This window comes from Somniosus microcephalus, chromosome 2 (assembly GCF_052327205.1).
Source record: "Somniosus microcephalus isolate GS21.2 chromosome 2, FLI_Smic_1.0, whole genome shotgun sequence".
NCBI classification, from domain to species: Eukaryota; Metazoa; Chordata; class Chondrichthyes; order Squaliformes; family Somniosidae; genus Somniosus; species Somniosus microcephalus.
Genome location: NC_140988.1, coordinates 304,070,098 through 304,090,499, shown reverse-complemented (window position 1 = coordinate 304,090,499; position 20,402 = coordinate 304,070,098). Strand labels below are relative to the sequence as shown.

Genomic DNA, 20,402 nt, shown 5'->3' with positions numbered 1-20,402 from the left:
TTTAGTAGATGTCATCCCCAGACTTTCAGATTAAAGGCAGAAAAAGCAGGATGCTGTTTCTTTAGATTATACTTACGGTAAAACTCTATTGGTGTAAATCTTTTACTGCATTCGCACTCCATCTCTAATCTGCCTTGTCTTTTTCATCTTTTAGGGCGGAAACTGGAGAGGACCGCATGTACAAAAAAAATAATAAAAGTACTGTTAAATAAACCTTTGGACATATCAGCATACGCCAATCAAGCTGAAGACTTCTTCAGACTTTTATCTTTGACTGCTCTGATTGTTTAGACTGTTAAGTCTCTTCAAAATGTATCACTTCTGCTGAAGGATGAGTTTTGAACGCCTGAAAGGAGAAAATATAAAAAAGATACTAGGAGCTGGTAGAGCAACAAGTTGATAAGGAGTGCCTGTTGTCATCATGGATACAGTTGCCATGGTCCCACATGGTAACAGTCACTATAAGTATGTCATTCCTTAGGTATTTTAGGGACCAAAGGACCAAACTTTTTATTGCAGACTTGTAGTCGTATGTAAATTATGGATTTCTTTCCTTCTCTCACTGTTCCTAAAACAGTCTGAAGAGTTTATCTTGAATTGTAAAAAAAAGTAATAATAATGATAATAATAATACTTAACTGCTTTTAAATAAGCAAGATTGTAGTTCTTTGATACTTTGGGAGGCACTTTGGTATCATTAATTCAAGTAAGTAGTTTTCATATGGTTTTCTGTAACTTTCGTGAGGACTGAACATTCGAGATTGGCTTAACTGTGATCTGTGGGAAGCAAAAAAAAACTTACTGAGTGAGGACTATTTTGGAAATAGGATTATTGCTTGAAAATGGTTCATTGTGTTCTTAAACTTCCCTTAAAAAAAGAAACTCAATAGATGTACAGAATAATAAAAAAAACTTTTAAATTACTGATATAAAAATATTAAAAAAATTAGACATAAAAATGCAAAAAAATAGAGGTTAGCATTACTGCTAAAAAAAGAAATCCTGTAGAATTGTAATTTTGTAGAATTTAGATGAGCATATGTTCATATACTGCCAATTGCTATCTGATGCTGTTAAATACTGACAGAAGATAAGCCACACTGGCAGCTCCTTGACTGCAATCATTCCAGCTACGATTAAAAAAAAATTAAAAATATATTAAAAAAACACACAAAAACTGAAACTATTGTAAACATTGCAGCAAACCGTGGATATGAATATCCAGCAAGCGTTAGTGAGGACCTGGACTAGACACGCATCCGTCTGGAAAACCTGCTTGACATCATCAAGACCTGCTCTAAGCAAAACTCTTACCAAACTCCATCCATTACAATAGTACTCTCTCATGTTCAATAAATAAGTAAGTAAACTTCAGGGCCAGTGCAACGTCCTGACTCCCAACAACCTAACATTGAATCTGTATTTCAAAAGAAACACAAAAAAAAGAGAGAATCTCTGCTGTTTACAGGAGGTACAAAAAAAACAGAGAATGTTTAAAAGGTTCTGGCTCTGTTTTATGTAAATAAATTTGCATATTTTGTAGGACTTTTACTGTACTGATTGAGAACAAAAAGGAAACTATTTAATGAAAGCACGGTATTTATCTTTGGTAACTGATGTAATGGAGCAGTTGGGGAAAAAAAGCACTGTGTTGATTGCTGTAAAATCTGGAACCAATTTATTTATGAATTATTTATTCTGTTTATTTATTGTTCTTTTAGGAGGATGTCATGTTTTAAGTTAATTTACAAATGCCAGCATCATGGCGGGCCACTGCATTGTTTATTATAATCATTTTTTATTTATTCCTTGTAGGAGGTTTTTAAAAATACATTCATTTTGATATTGTTTTTTCAATTTCTATTCACTGTTTCTTTTTCTATTATTTTGGTTTCTGTCATACTTTTTCTAGAAAAAGTGCTGTATACCTACATCCAGTGTGGCATACGGTTATTACAAGACTGCTCTCTTCACTCTCAATTACCTGGAAACAATTGTAATCTTCATGTAAGTACTGGATGACGCTTTTCAGCTTAGCCCTAAATAAAGCACAGTTTAAGAAAAAGCATCTTGGCCTCTTTTGGGTCTGTTCACACCACCACTGGCTGCACATTCAGCCCATGTAGTTGCATACAATTTCTCACCTACAGCTTTGCTATTTTAAAACTACATCAGCATCTAAAAGGTTGCTCTATCTTTAGAGAGGCTACAAGCTGTGAAAAATGTTTTACTAATGAACAAAGGTTTCCCTGACAACCCCAGAACAATGGAGGGTAAATACATTCTCAGGGCATTAAACTCTACATAGGGTTCCTACACTTTTAAGATGAAAAATCAGAGAGGAGCCTGGATAAGAGCTCATGATACCACAGTGCAGCCAAGCACCAGTGATGTCCGTTGTCTAAGGGTATCACTCCAGTGGAGTACTGCGATAGGTGTAAGAAAAACACAGAGACACCAGGAAAGGTGGTAAAAAGAAGCACTTGCTGTAACAACAACTTACATTTTTATAGCATCTTTCACATCGTAAAATGTCCCAAGGCGCTTCACACGAGTGTAATCAGACAAAATTGACACTGAGCCAAAGAAGGAGACATTAGGACAGGCTTGGTCAAAGAGGTAGGTTTTAAAGAGGGTCTTAAAGGAGGAGAGAGAGGTGGAGAAGTTTAGGGAAGGAATTCCAGAGCTTAGGGCCTAGACAGCTGACGGCACAGCTGCTAATGAAGTGAAGTAGAGGATGGACAAGAGGCCAGACTTGGAGGAATGCAGAGTTCTCACAGAGTTTTATGGCTGGAGGAGGTTACAGAGATAGGGAGGAGCAAAGCCATGGGCTGATTTGATTATGCCAATGAGAATTTTAAACTCATGGCATTCAGGGACCAGGAGTCACCGTAGGTCGACGAGCACGGAGGTGATGGATGAACAGAACTTGATGCGAGTTAGGATACGGGCAGCAGAGTTTTGGATGAGCTTAATTTTATGGAGGGTGGAAGAGGGTAAGCTGGCCAGGACAGCATGGGAACAGTTGAGTCTTCAGGTAAATATATATGCGCACAGTAAAACCATTATGTGACATGATGTCCAGTTTTCTGAAGTATGTCTGCTCTTTATTTGGGTTAGGATGTTTGAGAGGATGTTTGGAGGTTAGTTTGCAAAGGGACACTGGTTCCTTCTATATGTCCTTATTAAACCATTGTTTCCTTAAGCAGACCTCTTCTAATATAGCCCTGAGCAAGCGGCATAGTCTGTAGACTCTGATGGGAGAGTACGTCCTAGGTGGTCATTTCCTTTGGTGTAGCCTTATCCTGCGTGCCTCTCTCATTTCCTCTTCCTCCTGCTCTTGTTCTGCCTCCATCCTAACAACATATATGAGAATGCCCATAGTGAATCCCATGGTAAGGGCTCTATAACAGAGGGTGGGAAGCGAAACACTTCCTTGCCTGAAACTGCTGAAAGGCAAATTATAGAATCCTTTCTTAGCAGCACAGCTGGAAAGGATTTTTGTAGTCACTTCAGCCAAAGTTGATGTTTTAGATAAAGTTTGTGGACAGTCAAATCTTGTGAACTAACCCCTTCCTGGTTTGACAAGTGATGCAGGTAACTTAACCCTCTTTGCAGGCTTAAGGTAGATGCAATTCTGGTGTAAATGGTGGAATTTCTGACACAACAGCTCTAGTCCTCGTTATCCTGTCATTTGCATACATGGACCACTTTGAAGGCTGGTGCACCTTCTGGGTCTGGGTGTATCTGATATATGCCCCAAACTCCAACCAGCTACATTGGAACGACTTCAGTTTTGACTCAAAATACAATCATGGGATTTTGTGCCCCACAATCTCCAAGTATGGGAGCATGAAGCCAAATTAGGGAGCTGGTGTTAATCAGAGCTGCAGTGCAGTTTGCGGATCAGGAAAGAGATTTGAGATATAACAGCAGAAAATTTGTTGGATGCACATCTCTCAAATAAACAAGATACTGGTTGTATTACCAGAGGGAAAGGATAATAATCAAAATATTTACTATTATTACTGCAGTAGACACTGATTAAATACTATATGGTGTGCTGTGTGCAATACTCATCACTACATTGTAGAAATAATATTATTAGGCCCTCAATAGGGTGCAGTATTGTGCTTAATCTAATTGTAAAAGAGGAGACTTCAAGGTGACTAAAGTAGAAGTTTTCAAAGTTATGAAGAGATTTACAAGTACCAGCATCAAGGGGGTGATGGCCTGTAACTGGCCAGGAACTCAGCAATCATCTCATTAAAAATCACTGCCTTAAGATTTTTCATTGTGTATTGAAATGACAATTACTATTTATTGTTGCTGTCATGGTCTGTTTCTAAAGGCTGCTTTGTGCATGTGATTTATAATGCATTAACCATGAGTTGTGTTGAATAATGACATGGTTTCACTATCACAAAAACATTAGCACAATCTTCAAATAAACTGTCTGACATAAAATGAGAAACATTTCATTTAGTACACACTTTGTTAATTTTGAGCCTTCTTAAGCCTTATAAATCACTGACACAAAAAAGTGGCACTTTGAAAAAGCTAACACAGACACACACACACACAGTCAGACAGACACACACATAGGGCTGGATTTTGCCGGCGCTCAGAGTGCAGGTTTGCCTCCACGCGAGTCTCCCAGGTGTCGGCTCTGTCTGCGCAGAACTGACCTGACACCAAGTGGCGGGGGAGACAATTTAGATCATTAAATGGCTTGTTAACAACCAATTTAATGGTATTTTGAGGCTACCTTGCAATTTTACGTGCTCCCCCATGGGTTACCCGCTGCTCGGGGAACACGCCAGCTCACCCTGGCGTGAGTTGACTCTGCTTTGATTTATCTGATAAGCTAACAGCTTCTTCTTTTTCTTAGGCAGTCCCTCGGAACTGAGGATGACTTGCTGACAGCTGCAGAAGTGGTGTAAAGGATGCCATGTTGCAGATGTTCAGTTTCAGAGCTCAGAAACTGTTGGTTACTGCATTTGTAAGACATATAGGGGGAAAAATTGAGTCGCGCCCCCTTTGGAGTGCTAACTTTGCCGCGCTACTTTTAGCGCCCCGGAAAAATTAGCGCCCCCCCGTGGCCGAAGTTCAGTGGTACCGCCCCAAGAGGGAAGCAGGGCGCTACTGGAAGCACCCCGCCTCCCTCTTGGGGCGTTGCGAGGGAATATCGCGGTGCTACATGCCACAGCGCCACGTGCTGCGGCACATCGCGCCACGGTATTGCAGGCCTTCCTCCCATTTTTAAAGGGGAGGGGCCTTGCGCAGCGCGACCCGAGGACCAGATGGGCCACCAGGGATCGGAGTGCCGGCAAAAGAGCCCGGCACTCAAGAGAAATGCCGGGCTCATGGAGTGCAGCCAGCACCCTGCGGGGGTGGGTCAAGAGGCCGGGGACGACAGCGGAGGCAGGTGCTGGCAGGTGGCCAGCAACAAAAATGGCCGCCCGGCACTGCGCCTTTAAATAGCGCCGCCCCGGCCACAGGTAGGCCCCCCCTGACCCCATCGGACATAGCGTCCGGCGGTAAGTCAGGGGGCGTTACCGAAGATCATGGCCGGGGCGTGAGCGGGGCGCTGCGCACAGCGATGACATCATCGCCGGCGACACAGCGCCGCAGGGCGCTAATGGTTACTGCCGCTGCTAACCTCCTGCTGAATTTCACGGGAGGCGTTGGCGGTGCCGCGCCCGGGTGCTAGTTGCTTTGCGCCCCATTAGCACCCTCTTCGGGCGCTAACAGGAGGCACAAACAACCAAATTTTTCCCCCATAGAGATTTCTTTAGCTTGCAAGTGTTTAGAGCCAACTCTATATCCAGTGGCACCTCATTGGAACAACCTCTCTCACCATTGACAGATCGCTTCTGTCATCTCACCTGCAGCTGCCATCTATTCCAGCAACATTGGTGCCCTTGAAAAAATCAGACCTTGGTCCTCTGAATCCTTCCACGATCAGCCACAAGACCAACATCACCAGGCTCACCAACCTTCTCCACCATCACCTGATGCTGCACAGGACACAGGGCATCAGCCCCTGACAACGTTGCTACCCGGGAGGCCAGCAATGGCATCACCATGGCCAGATTTACTTCACTTGATGCTGTACACCCTGGCTGCCACATGATGCGCCAGGTTGACACCACCCCACACCAGCACCATAAAGCATCTCTATAATGTCCAAGCCATTCCATGCACACTCATCACTATAGATAGGGAGGGGGGGGAAGTTATGTCTCAACATTCACTGGAACTCAGTAAGACACATCTCAAGGTGCGCACAGATCTGTCCAGTAAGGTGAAGTGTTGAAAATATTGATTTCTCTGTATGACAACACAATACCAGAAACTTCACATGAACATTGTCTAATCCTCTCAAATGCCTACCCTTGTGTGTTATTAGTTGGTATGATTGCAGTCGGATGAGGGTGAGTGTGAGGGGTGGCTAGTGAGATGGGGAAGTGTTAATGTAGATAGGGATGGGTGGAGGTGCAAGTAAAGTTGGTGTAAGGATGTGCAGGAGTAGGGTAGGGAAGGCAGAGTGATGGGAATGTGATGAATGGCACTGCAGGATGAGGTTGAGTGTGGCTTTGTAGTAACATTTTGTGATCTACTGAGATCATTGAAAGGTTGGCGCCACTGCACCCAGGTCCTCCTGATAACATCCCTGCTTGTGTCCTGCTGTGCAATGTGCAACCAGGCTGCATTGGTCTCCTGGGTAGGTCTCTTTCACCCATGGGAAGGGAAGAGAACCTCCCTGCGCGCATGAGCCTGGGTGCAGGCGTGAACCTTTGTGCAGTGTTTGTCAGTGTTTGCAGCACCTCAATGCTGTAGAACACTGACAGCACAACTGTCAAAATCAATGTGGCCATGGTCCCTTTAAGGAAACCGGCTGATGACTCATCATCAAATGACATCATCAGACCCGCTTCCTGTTAATTGGCCAGGAACTCCAGGCCAATCTATGGAAAATCTTTTTGAGAGAGCGGCTGCAGACGGGAGCGGGACCGGAAACCGCCATCCAGCTCTCGCGCCGCCATCCCGCCTCCGCAGGGAAAATCCAGCCCATACACAGACACACACACATACATACTGATATACCTATCAATTCGTCCAATAAAAGGCGACGAGTTAGGAACGTAACTAAAGGTTTTTATTGACTAAATAACAGAGCCCACCCTCGTGGGTGATCGGGTCCAACAAGGAGGAATACCAGCCAGTCGACTACCTTTATACCTGGGCAGGTAGGTGGAGCCATGGGCGGAGTCGGAGGTGGTCAGCCCAGGTATAACAGCGCGACAAGAGGCGACCTCGTATCGTGATACAACGGTGATAACAATACAACAGTGATAACTATAGTGTAACGATAAAGTGGTTTACCACATTCACCCCTTGTTTAGATTTGAGTCCGGCGGGGTGAAGTGTACTACCAGTTCTGGTATGTCAGTCTGTCCGGAGGCCTCGTAAGCCTCTCCGATCGTCGCAGCGGCGGTGCTGCATTATCCGGTGTTAGTGCTGGTGTCTGCGTGGTCGGCGAAGGCTCGTGGGGTTCCGGCATGCCGTCTACCTGGGCTGGAATTGGGGGGGTGGTGGGGGGGGGGTAAAGGTGGTGTCTCCGGAGTGCCCGAGGGTGCGAGGTCTCGTAAGGAGACAGTGTCCTCCCGCCCGTCTGGGTAAGCCACGTAGGCGTACTGGGGGTTGGCGTGCAGGAGGTTCACCCTTTCGACCAGGGGGTCTGTTTTATGGGCCCTCACGTGCTTTCGCAGCAAGACGGGCCCCGGAGAGGTCAGCCAGGTTGGTAGAGTGGTTCCCGTAGTCGACTTCCTGGGGAAAACAAACATTCGTTCATGGGGGGTGGCGTTAACGGCAGTGCAAAGTAGTGACCGGATGGAGTGCAGCGCTGTCGGGAGGACTTCCTGCCAGCGGGAGGTTGGGAGGCCCTTAGACTTTAAGGCTAAGAGGACGGCCTTCCATACCGTCGCGTTCTCTCTTTCCACCTGGCCGTTCCCTTGGGGGTTGTAGCTGGTGGTCCTACTTGCTGCAATACCTCTCGCTAGTAGGAACTGACGGAGTTCCTCGCTCATGAAAGAGGAGCCCCGGTCACTATGTATATAGTTTGGGAACCCGAACAAGGCGAAGAGGTCGTTCAGGCATTTAATGACCGTGGTACTGGTCATGTCTGGGCAGGGGAAGGCAAAGGGGAAACGGGAGTACTCATCAACAATGTTGAGGAAGTACACATTACGGTCAGAGGACGGGAGGGGCCCCTTAAAGTCGATGCTCAGGCGCTCGAAGGGGCGGGTGGCCTTGATCAGGCTTGCTCTGTCCGGCCTAAAGAAGTGCGGTTTGCACTCGGCGCAGGTCTGGCAGTTCCTGGTTATGGTCCTGACCTCCTCGATGGAGTAGGGCAGGTTGCGGGCCTTAATGAAGTGGTAAAGTCTGGTGACCCCGGGGTGGCAGAGGTCGTTGTGGAGGGTCTGAAGTCTATCACTTTGCGCGCTGGCGCATGTAATTCGTGACAGAGCATCGGGGGGTTCGTTCAGCTTACCTGGCCGGTACAAGATATCATAATCGTAGGTGGAGAGCTCGATTCTCCACCTCAAGATCTTGTCATTCTTGATTTTGCCCCTCAGCTTGTTATTAAACATAAAAGCGACCGAACGTTGGTCGGTAAGGAGGGTAAATCGTTTGCCTGCCAGGTAGTGCCTCCAGCGTCGTACCGCCTCCACAATCGCCTGGGCCTCCTTCTCGACCGACGAGTGTCGGATCTCAGGGCCCTGTAGGGTCCTTGAGAAGAAGGCCACCGGTCTCCCCTCCTGGTTAAGGGTGGCGGCTAGGGCGAAGTCGGATGCATCGCTCTCGACTTGGAAGGGGATGGACTCATCCACTGCGTGCATAGTGGCCTTGGCAATGTCTCCCTTAATGAGGGAGAAGGCTGCGCACGCTTCCTCCGTAAGGGGGAAGGATGTGGACTTCATGAGGGGTCTGGCTTTGTCCGCATAATTGGGCACCCATTGGGCATAGTAGGCGAAGAGCCCCAGGGTTCTCTTAAGTGCCTTAGGGCAGTGGGGGAGGGGTAGCTCCATGAGGGGGCGCATTCTTTCGGGGTCGGGGCCGATGAGTCCGTTCTCTACTACACAGCCAAGGATGGCAAGGCGCGAGGTGTTAAACACACATTTCTCCTTATTGTAGGTGAGGTTCAGCCGTTGGGCTGTACGGAGGAATTTCTCCAGATTCACGTCGTGGTCCTGCCGGTCGCGGCCGCAGATGGTGACGTTATCTAGGTAGGGGAATGTGGCCTGCAGTCCGTTCTGGTCAACCATCCGGTCCATCTCCCTTTGGAAGACCGAGACCCCGTTGGTGACACCGAAGGGGACCCTAAGGAAGTGGTATAGGCGCCCATTCGCCTCGAAGGCGGTGTACTGGCGGTCCTCGGGGTGGATAGGGAGTTGGTGGTAGGCCGACTTAAGGTCGATGGTCGAGAATATGCGGTATTGTGCAATCTGATTGACCATGTCAGATATGCGGGGAAGGGGGTATGCGTCCAGCTGGGTGTATCTGTTTATGGTCTGGCTGTAGTCGATGACCAGGCGATTTTTATCGCCGGTCTTAACGACCACGACCTGGGCACGCCAGGGGCTGTTGCTCCCCTCGATGATGCCCTCCTTCAGGAGACGCTGCACCTCAGAGCAAATGAAAGCTCTGTCCCCAGCGCTGTACCGCCTGCTCTTGGTAGCGACGGGTTTGCAGTCGGGGGTGAGGTTAGCGAACAGGGAAGGTGGCGGCACCTTGAGGGTGGATAGGCTGCAGGTGTTACGCGGTGGGCGGTTTAACCTTCGCTGGTTGTCGACTGTGAGTGGGGGGAGGGGTCCACCGTATGCTAGGGTTACACTTTGGAGGTGGGATTGGAAGTCCAGCCCTAGTAGGACGGCAGCGCAGAGCTGGGGGAGGACGAGGAGTTTAAAGTTTTTATACTCTGTACCCTTAACCGACAAGGTCACAGCACAGTAGCCGCTAATGTCCGTGGCGTGGGACCTCGATGCCATCGAGATTCGGTTGCGCGTTGGCAGGACAGGGAGGGAGTAGTGGCTCACCGTGTCTGGGTGGATGAAGCTCTCCGTGCTTCCGCTGTCGAACAGGCAGGTCGTGGCGTGGCCGTTTACTTTGATGTCCATCATCGACTTGGACAGGTGGTGTGGGCGGGCTTGATCCAGAGTGACGGAGGCTAGCGTGTAGGTAAGCGAGTCGTTGTCGTCTGCGGGCGAGGCGGTCGTCGGGTCCGGGGGCCCGGTGGCAGTCGGGCGTGGTGGGTAAAATGGCGTCTCCCACGAGGTAGGACAAAATGGCGGAGAAGATGGCTGCCCCCATAACTCACATGAGGCACTATTGGGGTCGGTTGCCTTGATCAAAGATGGCCGCCCCCATGACTCACGTGTGGGGATACTGGCCTCAGTTGCCGTGAAAGAAGATGGCCGCCCCCACAGTTCGCATGAGGCACTGCTGGCCTCTGAAGATCCGCTCCTGCAGGCCTTAGAGAAATGGCCTTTCTTCCTGCAGGTTGTGCAGGTAGAGTTCCTGGCTGGGCAGCGCGACCTCGGGTGCTTCTCCTGGCCGCAAAAGAAGCAGCCGGCGGCCCGATCGCGGGTGCCCGATGTCGGAGCCGGTACCGGGGGTGGCGGGCCCGGTCGGGTCCGGGACGCCGACGCTGAGGTAGGTCCCGGGGACGGCGCTGCGAAGGGTATTGCGGTAGGGATCGGGCCCGAGTCCCAGGGTCGTGAGCAGTACCTGGAAAACGCCTCCTGGTCCTGATGGGCCACCTCCAGGGAGAGAGCGAGGGCTTCAGCTTTGTCCAGGTCGAGGTCTTTAGCTTCAAGCAGTCTTTGCCGTGAGTAGTCGGACCGTAGGCCTTTCACAAAGGCATCGCGGATATTATCTTCCGTATTTTCAACAGCCGTCACCGCTTTAAAGTCACAGTTCCTGCCGAGTGCTCTTAGCGCCCGTAAAAATTCAGCTACAGACTCTCCTGGCTGTTGCGGGCGGGATCTTAGGAGGTGCCTGGTGTACATGTAATTTACCGGGCTGCGGTACTGCTGTTTCAGTAGGTTGATAGCGGCCTCGTACGTAGTCGTGTCCTGTATGAGTGCGTATACTCTCGGGCTCGCTTGGGCGTTCAGAAGTCTTAGTTTGGATCTCTGCGGGGCGCCGGATTCTTCCAGGTAGGATTCGAAGCAGTCCAGCCAGTGTTTGAAGTTGAGGGCTGCGTTTGCTGCCTGTGGGTTTAGATCCAGGTACGGTGGTTTGAGGGCTTGCAGCCAAGCCGGCTGGTGTGGCTGTGCTTCTGGGAGGGCTTCTGGCTGGCCAGTAGTAGACATCTTTAAAATTTAGTCAATAAAATTGATATACCTATCAATTCGTCCAATAAAAGGCGACGAGTTAGGAACGTAACTAAAGGTTTTTATTGACTAAATAACAGAGCCCACCCTCGTGGGTGATCGGGTCCAACAAGGAGGAATACCAGCCAGTCGACTACCTTTATACCTGGGCAGGTAGGTGGAGCCATGGGCGGAGTCGGAGGTGGTCAGCCCAGGTATAACAGCGCGACAAGAGGCGACCTCGTATCGTGATACAACGGTGATAACAATACAACAGTGATAACTATAGTGTAACGATAAAGTGGTTTACCACACATACATATTGTGTATCTGTCGTGTAGCCTGGGGAATGTTTATTCTCCAAGTGCAAAGGCCAGACAAAAGGGGGCAGAGAACCGTGACAACAGGTCACTATCCCCTTTCAACATTGCTGTGGGATTTCTAGGACTTCCCCAAGGTGGGTGGGCAGCCTTCACCGACAAGTGGCGCATGCTCAGGGCAGACACCTCATCTTCCTGCAGGTTTGCCACAAGGGCCTCCAGGCACAGGAGTGACCAAAGAAGTAATGTCAAGCCCTTGTGCCTGGCATGCCTCAGAGGGGCAGGCAGCAAGGTGAAAACAGCCCAAGAATCGAGGCAGCTTTTTTAATTTACAGGGACCCGGGGGGGGGGGGGGGGGGGGATTTTTCAGGGGGTCAGTGGGCGCGTTTGGTGGCTGGTCGGATGGGAAAATGTTTTCTTTAACAGTGGGTAGGGAATGCACTGTCAACCCGCCACCACGCTAGTTTCCTAGATATCGGGTCTGTCATCGCTGAACAGACCTGACACCAAGCGGTGGAGGAGGCGATTTAGATTATTAAGAGCTTGTTAACAGGCACTTAAAAACTATTTTAAGCTTACCTTTAGATTTTAAGAGTTCGCCCACAAATTCCCCGCTGCTCGGGGATCACATCAGGTAAGAAGGCCGGGAGTTGATTTCTTAACTTGACAGCTGCAAATGTTCGACCAAAAGCTCCCATTTCATAGCTGTTCACTTTCCAAGGTTAGAAGCTGTTGCTTACTGCATTTGGAAGACAGATTGAGCTTTATGCAGCTTGCAAGTGTTTGAAGCAAACTCTCTATCCAGTGTCACCTCATTGGAACAATCTCTCTCACCATTGACAGATCACTTCTGTCATCTCAACTTCACCTGACATCTATTCCATTAGCATCAGTGCCCTTGAAACTAGTTCACTTTGGTCCTCAGAATCCCACCACGATCAGCCCCAACAACACCACCAACCTTCTCCCCAATCACCTGATGCTGCATAGGACACAGGGCATCAGCACCCGACCACATTGCTGCCCGGGATGGCCTCAACATGGCCAGATTTACTTCACTTGACGCTGTACACCCTAGCTGCTACATGATGCACCAGATTGATACCACCCCACACCAACACCATAAAGCATCCCTACAATGTCCAAGCCATTCCTTTCACACTCATCACCATTGCGGTGGGTACCGTTATGTCTCACCATTCACTGCAACTCACTAAGCCACTTCCAAAGGTGCACACAAATCTGTCCAAGAATGCAAAGTGTTGAAAATAAAGTTTCAATGTTTGACAACACATTAACAGAAACTTTACATGAACATTGCATAAAACGCCCAAGTGACTCCCCTCGTGTGTTGTTAGTTGTTATGATTGGACTAGGATGAGGGTGAGTGTGAGGGGTGGCTGGTGAGATGGGGAAGTGATAATTTAGATAGAGAGGGATGGTGGAGGTGCAAGGTAAGTTGCTGTGAGTTGGGTGGAAAAGCTGGGGTTGTTCTCCTTGGAGCAAAGGAGGTTGAGGGGAGATTTGATAGAGATGTACAAGATTATGACGGGTTTGTATAAGGTAGACAGAGAAAGGCTGTTCCCATTAGCTGATGTTATAAGGACTAGGGGACACAGATTTAAGGCTTTGGGCAAGAGATACAGGGGGGATGTGAGGAAGAACTTTTTTACGCAGCGAGTGGTAATGACCTGGAATTTGCTGCCGACGAGGGTAGTGGAAACGGAGCCGATCAATGATTTCAAAAGGAAATTGGATAGGCACTTGAGGGAAATAAACTTGCAGGGCTATGGGGATAGAGTGGGGGAATGGGACTGACTGGATTGCTCTACAGAGGCCGAATAGCCTCCCTCTGTGCCGTAATGACTTTATGAGTAAGGATGTGTAGGAGTAGGGTAGGGTAGGCAGAGTGATGGGGATGTGATGAGTGGCACAGCAGAATGAAGTTGAGTGTGGCTTTGCAGTAACGTTTCGTGATCTACTGAGATCATTGAAAGGTTTGCGCCACTGCAGCCTGGTCCTCCTAACGACATCTCTGCTTATGTCCTCCTGTGCAATGTGCAACCAAGCTGCGTTGATCTCCCGAGGAGGTCTCTTCTGCCCATTGGAAGGGAAGAATACCTCCCTACATGCTGTGACTCCCTCCATAAGGATATGGGAGAGCCTGAGTGCAGCCGTGCACCTCTGTGCAGTGCTTGTCAGTGTATGCAGCACTTCAATGCTATAGAACACTGACAGCACAAATTTCAAAATCAATTTGCGCATGGTCCCTTTAAGGAAACCGGCTGATTACCCGTCATCAAATGACATCATCAGACCGGCTTCCTTCAATTGGCCGGGAAACACACTGGGGGGGTTAAGAAGCCCAATCAGCGTAAGATCACTTTTGACAGCGGGCTGGAACCAGCAGCAGGGTTGCATCTCGCCACTGACCCCAGCTGCACCGAACCCGGCGAGGTAAGGGAAATCACGGTCCCTGTGTTTGGACAAAAGATCGTCGTCAGCAGCCGCTCCTCCCACCCGCACCCCCAACCCCCCTGGATTCTGGTTTACTGTCCCCAATCCTCGACACAGGGCCCTGAACCCAATACCTGAACCCAGAAATAGAGGCATGTTCAGGTCAGGGTAGGCACTGCACACTATTATGCATTCAGCTGCCACACGTCAGTACTAGTTGAGGAAGTAGCTACATTAATTGGCAGATGTTTAACATTTGAAGTGTGGATAAGACATGCCATCAGCCCCAATGTCTGATGTCGACACCTGCACAAGGGACGTTCTAATCTATCTGCCATTATTTGCCACACTATTAAAAAAACTCACCCTTTACCCCATTACAAATTTAACAGGTGTCAACCTTGGCTTAGTGGCAGCACACTTACCTCAGAGTCAGAAGGCCATGGGTTCAAGCCCCACTCCAAAGGCCACATAATCGAGGCTGGCACTTCAGTACAGTACTGAAGGAGTGCTGCATTGACAGAGGTGCTGTACTTCAGATGAGACCTTAAATCAAAGGGCCCTGACTGCCCTTTCACGTGGAAGAAAAAGTTCCTATGGCACTTTTTGAAGAAGAACAAGGCATTTTTCCCAGTGGTCAGGGCAGCATTTATCTCTCAACAAAAATCACTAAAACACATATTCACTGGTCATTTAGCTCTTTGCTGTTTGTGGGATCTTGCTGTGCACAAATTATTTCCTGATATTACAACAGGGACTGTGCTACAATAGTACTTCATTGGCTGTGAGGCATTTTGGGATGTTCTGAGATCATGATAGGCACTATATAAATGAAATTTTTTTCTTCAGATCTACAATAAATATAATCTTATGTTCAGCACATGTTTACTCCCATAAACAGACCTAGTGACCCTATGATCTGGAGAGCACCTTTGATACCGAATAATTAGTTAACCAACAACACAACCCAGAGTCATAACAGTAAGACCAATTTCTGTGTGCCCTGGATACTGTAGTCTCACACATGCCGCATGTGCATTGTCCTTCCTTTTCAGAGAGCTGCGACTGTAAAAGCATTCTAGCAAGACGAGGCCAATTACAGACCAACAAACTGTTTTTTTATATAAATGAACAGAATATAGTCTTCTAGTGAAATACATCTATTTCCTATTAATCCTCGTAATGTAAAAATAACAAAAATGCGCAATCTTACATTATTATGGACCGAACCTACTCACAAGTTAGCAGCTTCTGAATTAACTGGCACTAACCTTTACTCTTGCTAGCCATATATTCTCATGCCAGAACCTGAAACTCTCTCCCTCTGGCTGGCTAGAAACAAACTGCCCTAGCCTGACTTTTCCATAGAGAGAGAGAAAAGCTGACCCCCTCCCTCAACTGTATGTTGAGAATCATAGAATCATAGAATGGCTACAGCACAGAAGGAGGCTATTTGGCCTGTCGAGCCAGTGCTGGCTCTCTGCAAGAGCACTTCAGCTAGTCCCAGTCCCTCGCCCTTTCCCAGTAGCTCTGCAATTTTTTTTCCTTCAGGTGCTTATCCAATTCCCTTTTGAAAGCCACGGTTGAATCTGCCTCCACCTCCCTTTCCGGAAGTGCATACCAGATCCTAACCATTCGCTGCGTAAATTTTTTTTCCTCATCTCGCCTTTGGTTCCTCTGCCAATCACCTTAAATTTGTGTCCTCTGGTTCTCGACCCTTCCACCAATGGGAAGAGGATTGATTTAGTGTAAGCACTCACGGCAACTACATTTTCTGTTTATCTAAGCTTCTTGCAGGCACATTGAATGAAAACCATTCTTTCATTAAGGGTGAGGACTGCTCTAGGATGTGTTCAATGGCTTCCCATTGTCTGAAAACTGATGTAGCATTTGAGACTACATAACTTTGATAGCTGTTTTATCTGGTATTCCACCTAATTGTCCTAATCAACATTCTAAATGGCTGGTCTAAATTCTCTCAAATTTAAACCTTTGAAACTAAATCTAACTTCATAGCAAAATCATAAAATAAACTAAAATCCCTTCCAGGCCTAATAGATAAAGGTCCCAAATTGTTACAACCACGCTACTCTAAATTCTGCCATGTCTCCATATTCCCCTGCTCTCCAAGGTTCTTGAATGCATCATTGCTATCCAAATTCATGCCACCTCCCCCAGTAATCCTTTTTTTTTGCCCTTAAATTCAGTTTCTGACTCACACACAGTACTAAGACTACCCTGGTCAAAGTTACCAATGACATCCTGTGTGACTACAATCATGGCATACTGTCCCTCCATATCCTCTCTACTGCTTTTGGCTCTGTTGGCCATTGCATTCTTCTCCATTGTCTCTCTTCCATGGCCTATCACCCTGATGTTACATACTCCTGCTTCCATTCCTACCTGTTCAAATGTATCCGGTACATCTCCTCAAATGGTTTCTCTTCACTATCCTCACATGGTCATATGTAGTGCACCCAGGGCTCCATTCTTCACCATCTCATCATTTACAGGTTACTCCTTGGTGACATTGGCCAATTATATCTAGCTCTATTTGCCCACTACCATCTTTGAATCCAGGGTTGCTGATGTACTAACCACATTCCAATCCATCATCAAGTCATGGATCAACCAAAGTTTCCTTCAGCTCAGTGTAAAGAAAACCAAGGTTAACCTGTTTAGTTTTCGCTAACACCAACATACCTCTGGGTCTAGCCCTCTCAACAGCCCTCAAGCAATTAGACCGAGCCAAGTGGTGTGCAGACTCACTGTTCTGACCTTCCTATGCCACATCCAGTCAGTCACCAAGACTACATCCTTCCTCCTCCAACACGATCCCCCTCCAGCCCTATCCCACTTCCTATGCCACCAAAATCTAAATTCCCACTGGTGATTCCATTGAATGTATGGTGAAAAACCAGGGGAACTGCCATGTAATTTCAGAACCACTTTCATCATTTCTCTAATGCTTTCCTCACGGGCCTTTCCTACTTCACCCTTCACAAGCTCCAGTTAATTTAATACCTCAGTGCATCTACTTCCAGATCCTAGAATTATAGAATCATAGAATCCTCATCCTTATCGTCAAGAGACTCCACCATCTCCTTATCTTCTGAACTATGTCCTGCAGCAGTATCTTGCAGCCCATATCATCCACTCCACTAACGACAGACCACTACTCGTTCATTTCACCCTCTGCAATATCATCAGCAGCTGTTCCCACGTCATTCCTATTTGGGATTTCCTCCTTAAGCCATTTTGCCTTGCTGGTGCTCTTTGACTATTCTTTCAGTCCATGCCCTCTCCACGAACCCTTCCTATCGCTTGTTCAGTATCCTCCTTGCACTATTGTAAAGTGATCATAAGGGGTATTATGAGAATGTAAGTTGTTGTAGCCTGGAGAAATCATTTGCCTACATGCTATGCTTCTGATGTCTCAAGGTTTCCTGCAGCATGCTTTGCAAGTGTTCAAGATAGTTGTTCATCTGACTGAAACTAATCTAGATGACATCCATAATCTTTTGTTGATGACTGCAATACTGACTAATCTTTTCTCCCTCTCTGTGGCGATGTTAGCCTTCTGGACAGAAAAAAGATTCTCAATAAATCCCAATTTAAATAATTTTTTGGAGTTCATTTCCACAGACCCAATTTACATGAAGGCACCAGAGAGTAATAAAATCACCAGAGATTGTTACCTAATTTCTGTGGACTAGCGACTAAATTTTATGATGGCACAAGCCTATTATTCTTTCAATCAGGCAGTAGTCTCCAAAAATTAGTTGGTGCCACATAAGATTAAGAATTAAAGCCACTAGGATTAATTACTACAAAATGGCTCTTCTTTTACACGTTATATAAATATATAAAAAAATAAATATTTGTATGTATAAAAATTAAAGATTGAACTAATTTATTTAAATAGGCTTCAAATAAGAATTTCTGCTTCCATGTGCACTTTCGTCGTGATATACTTTTGAATGGGAAAAAGATTTAAGATTGAGTGCCATTTTTTTCAACAAAAAATATCTGACATACACCTGATAAACTGGACAACCCTCAAATGGAATTGACAAATGAAAAATCGCCAGTTCCTGAATAGATTCAGTTTAGGCACCAAAGTAAGTGATTCTGACACCTTCACATAACATAGTCACACTTACTGAATAGGAACAAAGCATATTTGGGTAGACAAAATAGAAAGATCTGTAACACGTGGAGCCTGCCCACAATCCTTCCTTCACACTGAGGAGAATTATTTATACAAACTGATGCCAGTTTCAATAATTTCTGCCACTTTAGACACCTTGCCAACAAACACTGCTCAGGCAACAAAACTTCTACCAGGCCTCAGCAAACCTTCAATGCTGAAAGTCAGCCACTGTTGAAAATTTCTGCCTCAGTCCTATTTGGGCTTCAGTTTACTCATCCAAAAGTTATCCTGAGCTCAACATGTAGAGCTAGTACATCTCAAAAATACTTACCAGGGTCGATTCCCAATCTGCGCTGAGTTAGTTGAGCTCTGCCACATGGTACAGGAAACTCTCGATTTACCGGCACCTAAATAACCGGAAATCTCTGTTAACCGGCAAAATTCAGGAGTAGGTTCAGGTAAGTTTTACTTCATATCAGTGGCCGTTCCTCGATCTGTGGCTGTGTAATCGGGGTTCCTGCACCTGTTGCTAAGCAACAGGGAAGGCTGGATTTGTTGCTGTGTACGGAGCTCTCGTACCTTTTAACTATACCTCTCTGTAATCCAGACTTTTTGATAAACCGGCACCACGCCGGTCCCGTTGGTGCCGGATAAAAAAGAGTTTCCTGTAGTAGGGGTACTATACCTGACCTCAGAAAGAATTTTAAAAATAAGTCAGGTTACTGCATCTGATGACTCCAGTGACTCCTGCTGGGCAGTGTGTGTATGCTGGGTGAGGACATGATCATACTCAGCTGGAATGCCCCACAGACAACCAATGTCTAGGCTGACACGTGGAGAATGGTGACTGGAGCATGGCATTGGAGACTGCCAGCACCTGTGGAACCATATCTCAGTAAAAACTGAAACTTTCAAGAGAGAAAGGGAGAAAATTGGGAGCAAAAATCCTTCAGTGGCATTGTTAAAATTGTCTACCTCAGTCCTAATTTACACTTGTCAACAAACGAAGCTAATGGGTCTCAATTCATCATTTTTAGAATGCTATATAACAGACTTAACTCAGATAACTAGTTTGAAAATTCAAGGTCAGATGCTCCAATGTGTATGCTTCATGTGTCCCAGAGAACCACGTGTGCAAGAAATGCCTCCAGTTAGCCAAACTTGTTGTGTATGTCCCTTTAAGGGAATAACTGGTCTCAGACTGCAGTACCGGCAGTGACCATCCCTGTATAAAAGGCCCTGGCAGGCTTCTGTAGTTTCAGTTTCCAGATTGTCTCCATTCAGTAAAGACTTGTTAAACCAACTCCTGCATTCCGTGTCTCCATTAACACACGGATTTAATACTGGCGACGAGTAAGAAACGAACTTACCTGCAACTCGACGTTATTGAAGGTCGAAGCCAGAAAAGAAAAAGAAATAAATAAATAATCCAAAGAAACTCGAGAAACGGGCGTCGACCATGGGCAACCGCCCTCCAAATCATCGGATTGAAAACTTGCAGGGGAGACTGTCAAGAGCCAGGCTTGGTTCCCCAGTCTGTGGTTTCCCAGCTAATCGGGCTGGTGGCAGGTAGTGCACTGATCCTTCCTGGGCTGCGGCGGGCTAGAGCTCGATTGGGTGGCTCTGCAACGGGGCCGGGCAGCGAGTCGGGAAGCAGAGAGAGGGAGAGGGTGGAGCACACAGGGTGCGGCCAGTGCTTCGCAGCCGGGCAGCGTTCGGACCTAAGAAGAGGGAGGGAAGTGTCCCAGAGGGTCCGCTCCACGATGGGAACGGTTAAAAATAAAAATACCGCAGAGAGCGGCGTTGACAGCAACGGCAGCGGCGGGAAAGCGCGGGAGGCGCCATCTTAACTCGGCGGGGAAGAAGGAAAAGCGCGGGAGGCGCCATTTTGATCCATCGGGGACGAAGGAAAAGCGCAGGAGACGCCATCTTAGATTTTCAAGATGCCAAAGACTGGCGATATCACTGCCTTCGATAATGCAATAGAAGACTGGACCACGTATGTGGAAAGAGTCGAGGTATATTGCGAGGCAAACGAAATAGCCGAGGGGGAAAAAGTCATCGGTATTGCTAAATTTAATGGGCGCAAGA

General features: G+C 47.2%; 2 protein-coding genes across 6 annotated transcripts in view; one reads left to right on the top strand and one right to left on the bottom strand.

Moving 5' to 3' along the window:
- The window catches only part of celf4 (CUGBP, Elav-like family member 4), a 635,318-nt gene extending 634,674 nt beyond the window's left edge, over window positions 1-644 (top strand). For all 5 annotated transcript variants that reach the window (XM_085973941.1, XM_085973949.1, XM_085973954.1 and 2 more), the window contains one exon: window positions 155-644. The gene's annotated coding sequence lies outside the window, so the exon portion shown is untranslated. The remainder of the gene's footprint in view (window positions 1-154) is intronic.
- Window positions 49-20,402, bottom strand: part of kiaa1328 (KIAA1328 ortholog) — a 388,527-nt gene continuing 368,173 nt past the window's right edge. The window contains exons 11-12 of the mRNA XM_085973909.1: window positions 640-777; window positions 49-162 (exon numbers count right to left, since the gene is read on the bottom strand). Of these exons, the coding sequence (XP_085830035.1) occupies window positions 645-777 (133 nt within the window). The 3' untranslated portion in view covers window positions 49-162; window positions 640-644. The remainder of the gene's footprint in view (window positions 163-639; window positions 778-20,402) is intronic.